Genomic DNA, 11,918 nt, shown 5'->3' with positions numbered 1-11,918 from the left:
CGATCTGACTAGAAGCAGAACGCTTTAAAACTTTAAAAACAAGTCCACAATTTGCATGTGTAGTGGATTTAATGTCGATATATACACGAAAGTCGACAGGTTCTTAGTATGTTTGCAGAAGTAAATAGATATAGATGCTATCCCATGTTTGTTTCACCATACTTGTATACAGAATCAATTGCTCGTGCCAGCAAAAATTACAAAAAAAAAAAAAAAAAAAAAAAAAAAAGACTTGGTTCCATGAACAAGTAATCAAACCTTTTACCATAGGCATCAGTCATTTTTATCGCCAGGTCAAACCTTATTCTTGAGCAGCTTGATTGCAGATCACAAAACTCCCTGGGTTGATGGTAATGCTCTTTGTGCAATTATGAGTTTTGTATATCCCCACAAGTCGATCCGCTAGCTCAAACATATTATTTCTAAGGCTGCAGTAGCATTAAACATAGTTTCAGTATCAGTGAACCTGGTATATATAAACAATTCACCACCAAATTAAAAGCAGTATTCAACCAACCTTATGATTATGAACTGTGCATTCTTTGTCTGGTCCTTCACGTAATGACCAACGATGGAGACATTCTTAAAGTCTACATTGAACGCCAAAAGAAATCAAGAGAAATGAGTGCTGGCCAAAGAATATTGAAAACAGACTAACTTAATTCAGAGGAAAATGACAGGAACTCGGCTCAAAATTACCTAAGGCAGCATCAATTTCATCCATGACATAAAGAGGCGTAGGCTTGTAATGATGCAGTGCAAACACGAGAGCCAATGAGCTCAATGTCTGCAAGAGTGTAAGATGGACCAAAATTATACAGTTTTTAATCCAAGAAACAAGCAGTCAGCACGACTCAGAGTTACCTTTTCACCACCAGATAAGTTTGAAATATTTTTCCAACTCTTCTTTGGTGGTCTCACGCTGAAGACAACACCTTCGGAGAAAGGATCCAGGGAGTCGACTAACTCAAGTTCTGCATCACCTCCCAGCGTGATCATCTATACGTGCACATATGACAAAAGTGAGAAAATGTAAGCCTGTAACAAACAATGTCAATTTTCTCACCAAACTAAAGAAAGCAACCAGCAGTAACATACCAACATGGAGGTTCATCCAAATCAAATATTCAAGTCAATCAAAAGCATTCTCCAAAGGGAAAAATGCACCAACAGTGTGCGGACACTGTGAGGACTGTCAAAATGATACCTGAACTTACAAAGTTATCAATATGATACCTGGACTCATATTTTCGTATCAACGTAGTACCTACGACCAAATTCCGTCCCGGATCCGTTAAATTTTGCACGTGCAACGCACGTGAGGCCGAAAATGAGGGCAAAAAGACCGATTTACCCTCAAAAGTTTTTTTTTCTTTCTTTCTTTCTTTCTTCTTTTTGTCTTTCTTTCTTTCTTTCTTTCTTCTTTTTTATTTATTTCTTTCTTTCTTCTTTTTTATTTCTTTCTTTCTTCTTCTTCTTCTTCGGAGTTCTTCCCCGACGGCGCGAGTACGCCTTATTGTTGGACTGGTGTTATGCTTGGGTTCTATGTGCTAGGTTCAATGTTCAATTCATGGTGTTGAGGGCTCCAATGGCGGCCTGGAGAGGTTGTTTCGTTGTGGGAGATGAAGGTAAGTGGGTTGAAGGGTTGAGAGGAGTATGGGATCAGATCGGATCGCCATGGTTGCCGGAGTGGGATCTGGTTGCCGGTTCGATCGGGTCTGGAGACGGTAACGCACCGGGGGTGACGTTTGGTGGGGGTGGCTCTAGATTGGGTTCGGTGGGCGTTCGATTACCGCGGCGGTGGCTTGCAGTGACGGCGGCAGCATTACCAATGGTTTGGACAGGTTGCTGTTTCAATCTTCCATGGCCGCTGCTGTTGGGTCTGGCTACTGTTTCGATCTGGTACGCGGATTGTTGGAGAGAGACGCTCCAGATCGGGTTGGGTGGGCGGTGTTGGTGGTGGTGCACTAGCGGTGGCTGTTCAAGGGCGGTGGCGACCTGTGGAGGCGGCAGCAACGATAACAAAGAATGGAGGTGTTGAAGAGGTCATCGATCTCGCGGCGAAAGCTGATAAGGCAGCGGGTCTCCTCGTGGATCCAATGCTCGGCCGCTTCTTCGGGGCGCGGACCTCGTGGTCCTTGCCGCAGCTGTTGGTATTGCCACCAATTGAGGCAGACTGCCACCAATCAAGAACATGAACAATTGAGAATATGAACATGAAGAAATGTTAGGTATGAACTTATTGGATTGGGATTTTGATCATGAAAAAATTTTGCTTTTTTGCTGGGTTTGAGAAGATGAACATGAAAAAATGTAATCATCGTTTATTACATTGATGGTTGCGGTGGTGTTGGCAAGGAGAGAAGGAGAGTGAGAGGAGAGAGAGAGAAGAAATAAGAAATTTCTTCTGTTTTTTTTTTTTTAATAAAAATGTGTAAAAAGACAATTTTACCCTTAAATTTAACGGATCCGTGACGGAATTTGGTCGTAGGTACTACGTTGATACGAAAATATGAGTCCAGATATCACATTGATAACTTTGTAAGTTCAGGTATCATTTTGACAATCCTCACAGTGTCCAAACACTGTTGGTGCATTTTTCCCTTCTCCAAATGTGCATTTGCTACCAGCTTACCAGAGGGAAAGTAGCAAAAGCAACCCCTATGCTAATTCAAACTGCTGAACATGCTCAATTGAAGACCAGAGGACCAAAATAAAGAAATATGTGTGTGCGTGTGTAGAGAGAGAGAGAGAGAGACCTGATACATTTCCTTTAACTTCATAGATATTGCATTAAATCCTGCCATAAAATCATCCAACCTAGACAAATCATATTAATTTCAGACGAGTTATTAGTTCCAATATTACAAAGCATGCAACCATAAAATATAAACAAAAAGGTGACATGCCTCTTCTTTCTCAATTCATCATACTGCCTCTTTATGTCATCACGCTGTTTTGTGACAATACTCAGATCCTCCACTCTTTCGTTATATAATAAGACCTTTCTTTGGTACCTATCAAATTTAAGCAATTAGAACAGCTTCGCATCATATAAACCAAATCAGCTTAATTTTCCACTAAAAAATAACGGCAACACATACTCTGAGATTGAATCAAGATTTGGATTCATCTCTCTCATTTGTGCTTCTAGTAGTGCTGCCATTTCAATGGCCCTTTTAAGGTCGCAACAACTATTAAGATGCTCATCTGCCAAGGTTGCTTGAACCTTTTCAGAGTCCACTAAATCTTTATGAACTCTGCAAACATAATGTAGTATTAATATTTTTAAAATCATGAATACAGCATTCTGAACAAGTATTTCCTAAGATCCACTTACTGATCCATATGCTTTATAAGGGCAATTTGCAACTTATCAAGCCTGGCCTTATAAGCCTTCCCCTCAAATTTCAGATCCTTGTATTTCTTCTTCATATCTTCTAGTTCAAACTCAGCTTTATCCTGTGACACTCACCGAGGAAATTTTCATTGTATTAATTGGAGAAGAGGTGTTGGCGGATTATATATATATATATATATATATATGAGGGAGGATCAAGAGAGAACATCCGTACTGTAAGAATTTAAGGATTTTTACTATTTTACACTAGGATATGACCTAATTCAATGATTTTAACCGTTGATCATTTACATTCCTATGCAAGAATTGTGTCTACAAAAAATCAATTAAATCCATAATCATTTGGTCATTGAAAATTGTGTAAATAAATAGTCTGTTAGATTAAATTAAAACGAACATTGTGCTAATCAAATGGTTAAACGTTTTCCGGTTTGGCTAATTTTTTGTAGGATTCATATGTGTGTAGGTGACTAGAGAATGAGTGGTTTTGATTATTAAAATATATGCTAAAAATGAAAACATCCTTACTTTTCAAGTTTAAGGAGGTCCTCTCTTGATCCTCCCTATGTACACACACAAAAACAATAACAGCATAGTTCTAAGTACCAGATCGGTACCATGCCACACATAGTGATCATGATCGATGAAGAAGCAAACGGCGAATAATACCGCTTACTAATTCTATGGTTCTGCTCACTGCACTGCAGATCATAATCATGTACTGTTATGGCATAGTTACCACCTCTGGTATGTCAAAATGGTATCAACTATGGGTAGATAGAATGATTCATAGTAACCATATGCATTTTAATTTTCATCACAATACCTTCCATGCCCGCAATTCATACACAGTCTTTTTCATATTGCAATACTCAGATTTTGCTTTATCCAACACGTCTTTATGTTTATCAATCAGCTGCACAAGACCAGAAATATGATACGTCAGATTTTGACTTATCTAAAAAAATCTATATTGTTATCAATCAGCCGCACAAATTTCAAATAAAACAAGCTAATACGAAATGTGAACCTTCTGGGTTTCCACGTAGTTCTCTTGAACTAGAGATGCCTTCTCTTCTTTTTCTTTGAAATTTTCACATAACGTTTCCTTCTCCTTGTCTTGTCGTTCTTTCTTCTTCTTTGAATCTTGAATCACTTTTCTCAACTCCTTTATAGTTTTCTGGCCAGTCTCAATCTGGACTTTGTAGTAATTGATTTCAGTGTTCTTTTCATCAATATCCTGACAATTGATTGGGATGAATTAGGACAAACACTCCATAGGTAGGATAGTTCATAGTGATGAAGATACTTACGGACTTAATCTTATCGACCTTTGACTTCTGTACTTTTAATCTTTCCCCACCAGCATTTTCTATGTTATGCTGAAGCTCCAAGGCCTAAAAACAGAGAAAAGCAGTAATAGTCAAGCACTCGAAAGAAATTGAACAATTGCGTTATATTGTATTCTAGTTCCAGTCATTCCTGACTCATAGCTTTACAGGTGCACAGTATTTGGTTGTTTAGTTACTCAACATGATGAGGCCGCTACTTGCCAGGACAAAATTGATAAATGAGTTCTTCACCTTTTCCTTAAGCTGCTTAGATCCTTGGATGAGTTCGTCGATCTTATTTCCTTCAGCAGAAATGATACTATCAAGCTTTCTTAGCTGATCAAGCTCATCCTTCTTCGGCTGTGATGCAGCCTCCAAGGAACCAATTTGCTTTTCAAGATAACTATGTTGTGAACTCAAACTGTCAATCTGTTCGAACAAAAACTTGTATTAATATAGCTTCTCAAATATACACAAGGTTCGACAATCCACATTAAGAATTACCTCTTTCTGGCTTTTAGCTAATTCCAACTCCCAGTGTGCAATTGCATCTCCAGAGGCTTGATATCTCTTTGCTGCATCAGCAATATGTTGGCGGATATCGTTTAATTTATCAGCCATACTAGCAAGCCCCCTGCTCGCATCTGTAATAGCTTCTTCTGACACTACAGTAGTACATATAGATCGGCCAATCTTACTACCACATGGCTTACTTCCACCACCACTCATAGTACCAGATATTTCAAATACTGCACCATCGAGTGTTACCACTCGAAATTTGGGGTTTCCTCCATATGCAATACGTTCTGCCTAAAATTGGAAAAAAAATTGTGCCAGAAAAGGTGGATCAATAACTAGTTCCAGACCAACTTCAAAACTTCTCGACATTGTAAATCTAATGCACTGAAAAATTGAAATTTCCCCTTTTGCGTTTAAACTGTATGAATGTTCACATAAAGTATGGACCATATTACAGAGCTAAAATGGCCCCAAGATAGAAGCCACCCATTTTAGTATATGCTAAACACTACTTCAGCCAAAATAGATGCAATTTTCATGTTTGTTGTGGAATCAAATCACGCAAATATAAAATAACAAAACAAACTCTTTTCAGACTTGACAGAGTAATTAAATGGCCGTATATAAGTACCATCCGAGCAATCCAAACCAAGACTTTAGAAAGTCAAAAATAAGCTCATAAGCCTCCGGCTCAAAACAAAAAGTAAAGCACAAGTATACTTACAAATAAAAGAAATAAAATAAAAAATTACATTAAATTAAATTAAAGTTAAAAATGGAGCCATTTGGTTCTGAAGTTATGCTCAACTGAACGGATACCATAAGATGAATACATGTGGAAGTCGGAACATACCTGATCTAGATCTTTAGCTACAACAGTATTCTTCAATGCCTTAAAGAAAGCAAGTTTCATTCTCTGGTCCTCAACCCTAACTAGATCGAAAAGGCGTGGAACTCCTTCTGGAGTTCTTACATTCTCCTTCCTCACTGGTAAACAATCAGTGATCTTTTCCTGAGTTATTAAATGTATATGAAGTCAGAGTTCCATTACTCACAAATAAAACTGCAAGCAGTGCATTCAACCAATACTGTATAACACAAATCTAGAATGTTTTGAAACAACTATAATTTTCCTCGATCTAAATGATGATATACAACTCTAGTAGCATCTTCAGTAAGTATCCAGTCCAAAGACTTTTGTATGTGGCAACTCACTTTGTGTTTCTCTTTGGTGCATGTATGAAAAGCTAGCCTAAGACAACTGAAATATCTCTGTTTTAATGAATCTGGGCATCTGGCCTAAAACCACCTCCCACACAAAAGCTATTTTGGGTGCTTAGAAGTTACTCAATTGCAGGATCTAGGATTTTGCAGAAAACTGTAACATGGTACTCGTACCATTATCATGAAATCAGCAACACCAAGATGCTCTCTTCGGAGTAGCTCAACACAAGCTATTGCTCCACCAGTTGTTTCCACCACAATATTATCAAGTCCAGGGCAAGCCGTTGATATGGCAACATCATATTGCTCTGCAAAGCCAATGTTTTTTGCCAAAAGAGTTAATTCCAGAAAACTAAGCTGAGTGTATGTAAATAATGTGCCAATGTAAATCAATGAATAACAGATTACGAATTTATATTATGTGTTAAACACTTAAACATCACAAGCACATGAATCATGGATCTAAGAGACCCCAGATATTTCACAGAGCATTGTGCATAGATCTAAACTTCCACATATTTAACTATTTGTCGATAACAGTAGGAATGATAACCCAGATATATATATATATATATATATATATAAGCAAAAGTTAAATGTAACATTTGAAACCTGAACAGAGCAATGTCATCAGTAACTAAACTAGCATCTAAGCTAAGAACACTCACCATCAATGGCACCTAAATCACCCAGTCGGCCATGTATTCCCGGTATTCGGTTGGACAACTTAGCCTGTAAAATTGCTTTTAAAAGTCTTCCCCTACTCTTTTCAGAATCCAGAAGATGCTTGAGTTCTGCAACCTTCTGTCTTGCAGCTTGTTCACAAGGTATGAGAGCTTCTTGTTCTTTGATGTATTCCTACAAGATTACCTTTTCTTACTGCATGCCTTTGTGCAAAGTAATAACCAAAAGAAAGAACTAATGAAAATTCAATTATGAAAAATAAAAATACAAACCTGTTCTGCTTTACGGTATTCCGTCCTTTCGAACTCGCTCTTTTCTAGCTCACACCGAATTTTTGCAATGTCTGCAGTTTTTGTTTGTATCATTCCCAATATATCATCCATCTGCTTTCGAGCGTCTTCAAAAGCTGCACGACCAGCTTGATGCTGAAACAATTAGTCATTTCCTTCAGCCATATACTTGAAATCCTTCTCAACATAAAATGTACAAGTTCTTCAATCCAAGGAGCAAAACAAAAGGAGCTCTCTTAGATTTTAGACACAGGAAGATTGTCATTTAAATAATCTTCAAAAGAGAAGAGACACTTAGCATACCTAGAGATGCATAGAAGGTTATAATTGAAACAGTCTCAGTACTAATATAGCAATCTCACCTTTTCATCCAAAAGCTCGTGTTCAGTATATGCAACATCAAATTTCTTCCGGTGCTCAATCAGCTGTTTTTCCCAAGGTTCTAATCTGGAACGAACTGTTGTAAGCTCACAGCGATATGTTTCGGTATCCCCTGCTTGCAAGAGGAGGAAAGCACGTAACATATTAGAAAGCTGGCACCATGCTATGAAGACTTGATATCGATAATGTTGAAAGGTTTACTAACTTTTATAAAGTTAGCATAGTTCCACAACCAAAGATGAAACATTACATAACAGAGATTGGTAAAAACACATAAGCATCTACACCAATTAAGCAAACAGGAGTTATGCCTTGGTTCATTGCCATTAAACCATAAAGATGCAAACCAAAACCCATAGAACCATTACTTCTAGTTTAAAAGTAACTTATGCTAGCCTTCAAATATCAAACCAAGTGCAACATAATAAAATCAGAGAAATTTGAAACTAGGTTAAAAGTGTAAAAAGAGCAAAATTCTAAATTTAATTGAAATTGCAAAAAATAAAAAATAATAAAATAAATAAAAAATCAATAGTAGTAATAATAATTGAAATTGCAAAGAGAGAACCTTTGCAATTCTCAATAATTTCCTCCAGGACTTTTTCTTCATCCAACAAGAGTTTTCGCAGTTGGGGAATACTTTTCTCAAGTTCTGGGATCTCATTAGTCGAGTTCTCACATTCCTTCTCTCTGTCATTAATCTTTAATGAATCCTGCAGTTGAAGAGAAATGTTATGATATGTATCTGTCTTAACTTCAAGTAAAGAATGTATTCCTCTACCTTTTCAAGTTTTTCATCGAGTTTCTTGATCTTCTGCTCCACATATTGCAGATTCACGAGATATTTTGCACGCTCCTTTTCAAGATGCTTAAATTCATCCTTATATCTGTTGAGGGTATGATACAACTCCTGGTTCGTCATTCAAATGAGAAGACAGAATTTAGTATATGTGTCTTGACAATTGAATTGACATACTCCCAGACATTTTCTGAAAGAACCAAAAAAAATTCAAATTTCATTGCCACAATCATGGTTTCTGCAAAAGCAAATCCATGAAACCCAAACCTCTTTTTGTTTCATATGTTTATCGTACACAGATTCAAGCTCCTTCAGTGCATTATGACGCTCCTGGATCTTCTCCCTGAAACGGTAACCAATATCGTGATCAGAAACAATTTTTTAATCAACTCCATACTAGCTAGTATCACAAAGTTTACCTATCATTGTTCAGATTTTCTTCTAAGCTGGTTATAGTTTCCTGCAGATCAAGCATTTTTGCAGAGGTATCTTCATAAGCCAATTGTGTGGCTTTCTCTTGCCAATTTAGAAGGGACAACTCTTTCAGCATGTAAGCTTCCGCTTCATTCTTCCCATCCTGTTTCATGAGCCATGACATTTATCAAAACAAGGTCAATGGAATGTATATGGAGCTGTAAATCTACCTATGTGCAACTGTATGTACCTCCAAGCCATCTCTTTCTTTCTCTGCCAGCTTAACCATTTGCACGACACCAGATCTTTTCGCATTTAGGGACTCTATCCTACAATATCAATGAAAACAATCATGCACACTAATTAGGAAAATGGGAATTCTATATCAAAAAACTCTGTATATATATATATATGTCCTCTGAGAACTATGGCATAGCAAAATTTACATTCTGCGGTGACCAGCAGAGATCAAGAAAATTCTGTTTAAAAAAGGAATGAAATGCAAGTGGTTAAGTTCTCTCTCAAGTCAGGTAACTTTAGCATGAGTATGTTTATCATCAACTTACTTTTTTATGCTAGAGAGCAATAATCATTCATCTTTTCTGTAAAACAGTCATACATGTGATATTTTCCTTTACTGTTTCATTTCCTAGACAAACTAGCAAGGAAGCATGGTTGAAAGTAGAGTTTGGTGCATATGAGCAGGATTAACATGTAAGCTTTTCAATGAACTAGAGCATACTCTTTATAAGATTTGTCAATTTTTTCGACATATTTGCTGGTCCCAATAATGTCCTCAAGGTACTCGAGGAGGCCTTCATCCTGAGATCCTTGAGCTTTTGGCTTCATGAGTGAGATCTGCTCAACTTCACCCTGATAAGTAACCAGAAGAAAACAGTTAATATGGCGAGACAATCTGAATCGAACTGGATGAACTGCATGTCAAATATCAAACCTGAAGAATCAAGAAGCGATTGTTGTCCAGGTCAACTCCTTTCCCTTTCAGTTTCTTGGTAACTTGAGTAAAATTGCTTGAACGGTCATTGATGTAATACCTGGAGGAGTTATCCCGATATGCTACCCTAGTGATTACAAAATCACTTCCTGGAACAGCTTCAAACGTCCCATCGTCCTGTAACGATTTCAAACAAAAATCATTAAATTGATTTCGTTAGCAGCCTCCCACCTAATCCAAGGAGGACAAAACTATAAATCGATCCTACAACTTTGAATACTAATTAAGTACCAAAGTAAAAACCTCAGGAGAGGCTTACAGGTCAGGTTAAAGTGATTGCTTTTCTGAGGTAGTAGTTACAACTTACAAAACTGAGAATTACTAGTTGAAATTTGTTGTTTTTTGTTTTATTTTCTTAAAATCCCAATCAGATAGCACAAAGAAAAGAAGAAGCAAAAGTGAAAAGGTTATAATTACCAAATCAATGATCTCCTGGAAATGAAGAGAAACTCGAGCACTATCCATATTGTGGCAATTAGTGGAGTTATGAATGAGCTCCGAAACTCTGTTAAGTCGCATCTAGACAATTACATTGCACAATTAGGAACATAAAAATGAATGAAAATGAAAATGTGTGTAGTTGATTGATATACCTGCTTTGCTCGTTTTCCGAATACAAAGAGCATTGCATCTATGACGTTGCTCTTCCCACTCCCATTAGGTCCAACAACAGCAGAAAAGCTCTGAATCCAATGCAGAGCCAAAAACAAGTAAATAAACCAACATTGAACTCTTCTGAAAATATTTAGATTTGGAGAATTGTAAAACCCTAACCCTAACCGTAACCGTACCTTGTGAAAAGGACCAACGCGTTGTTCACCGGCGTAAGACTTGAAGTTGCTCATAACCATTTCCCTGATGAACAGCCTCGGCTTCCTCGACTCCGAGCCATCGGCCATGAACTTGTCCGGCGGCGATTCCATCCCAAAACTGAGGAAGGTTGCGAGAGCGGGAAAGTAAAAAATTGTAAGAGCGGGATCTGAAATTATAAAACGCCCAAAGGTAAAAATACTCTAGGGGACCCGCCCTAGTAGAAACGGCCCCAAAAGTATATTTTTAATGAAATTTAATGAACTCCCAAAATTGTCCTCGTGCTTTTATGAGACCATTCCTTCTGTTCTGTCGAACTCCCTCTTCCTTCGCCAACATCCTTTCTTTCTCTCTCTCTCTCTCTCTGTGACTGTCTCACCTTCTCTCCCCTTAGCAATTCTCCGACCAAGAACACGGCAACTCGAGGAAAGTTCCCTCGTTGTTCATCATCCCCACAACTTCACCCATTCCAATTCTTTCAAATCGGTCCATCGATTCAATGGATTAAGCTTGACCAGGTGCAACTGTGTTCAGAACGTCGGAGAAGAGGCAAGAGACTCCAGAACTGATGCCGGAAATAGTAACAGCGGCGGTATCCGAAACCTCCCAAAAACAACATTCGTTCAAAGACCCGAAGACGCGTCGGTACCTCCGAAAGACTCGAAGCTTTCTGGCTTCGATTATCTCTCCTCGCTCCATGCATGAACGATCCATGACCACAGGTGGAACCATGACGACAAGACGCGTCGAACGTGACCTGTGTGCCGCCGTGAAGTCGCCGGACAAGGGAGTTCCGGTCGGGTCATCATCGTCGGTCGACGGGTCGCCAAAACGGGTCGAGCGTTTTAAAACCTTCTCGACAGTTGTGGGTCGTCAGATACGATCTGGGCCTTATATAGTCTCCTTTGAATGATTTTCAACGGCTCAGATCAAGCGGTGCTAATTTCAACGGTTCAGATTGCATCAAGACATTTTTTTTTTATCTAAAATGAATTTCCATAATTCCCAAACTTCGGAAATTCATAATAAATAGTTCGGGTGTCCGAAAAATTCCCTGAAAATTTTCACGAACTCGCCGTGTCGTGTGTTT

At 38.2% G+C, this 11,918-nt stretch overlaps 1 protein-coding gene across 1 annotated transcript; it reads right to left on the bottom strand.

Annotated features, from left to right (window-relative positions):
* Positions 1 to 209: 209 nt before the first annotated feature.
* LOC133706889 (structural maintenance of chromosomes protein 4-like) lies at positions 210 to 11,140 on the bottom strand. The gene is made up of 28 exons (XM_062132435.1): positions 10,810 to 11,140; positions 10,612 to 10,701; positions 10,436 to 10,537; positions 9,959 to 10,135; positions 9,746 to 9,876; positions 9,254 to 9,332; positions 9,009 to 9,166; positions 8,857 to 8,932; positions 8,572 to 8,700; positions 8,359 to 8,503; positions 7,772 to 7,902; positions 7,392 to 7,544; positions 7,104 to 7,293; positions 6,610 to 6,743; positions 6,065 to 6,223; positions 5,197 to 5,502; positions 4,945 to 5,121; positions 4,675 to 4,758; positions 4,392 to 4,601; positions 4,188 to 4,277; positions 3,341 to 3,462; positions 3,105 to 3,260; positions 2,910 to 3,017; positions 2,760 to 2,820; positions 865 to 999; positions 700 to 787; positions 518 to 590; positions 210 to 428 (listed from the first exon to the last, which is right to left on the bottom strand). The coding sequence occupies exons 1-28, from the start codon at positions 10,939 to 10,941 to the stop codon at positions 302 to 304; spliced, it is 3,723 nt and encodes a 1,240-aa protein (XP_061988419.1). The 5' UTR covers positions 10,942 to 11,140; the 3' UTR covers positions 210 to 301.
* Positions 11,141 to 11,918: the final 778 nt, after the last annotated feature.

This window comes from Rosa rugosa, chromosome 4 (genome assembly GCF_958449725.1).
Source record: "Rosa rugosa chromosome 4, drRosRugo1.1, whole genome shotgun sequence".
Taxonomy (NCBI): Eukaryota; Viridiplantae; Streptophyta; class Magnoliopsida; order Rosales; family Rosaceae; genus Rosa; species Rosa rugosa.
This window is presented reverse-complemented; position numbering and strand designations above follow the sequence as displayed.

Bases quoted from the DNA above. Each gene is read 5' to 3' on its own strand.
- LOC133706889 (XM_062132435.1), bottom strand. From the start codon at position 10,941: ATGGAATCGCCGCCGGACAAGTTCATGGCCGATGGCTCGGAGTCGAGG. The intron at 10,538-10,611 runs GTATATCAATCA...GTAATTGTCTAG, and splicing joins TCGGAAAACGAGCAAAGCAG to ATGCGACTTAACAGAGTTTC. The intron at 591-699 runs GTAATTTTGAGC...CGTTCAATGTAG, and splicing joins TGAAATTGATGCTGCCTTAG to ACTTTAAGAATGTCTCCATC.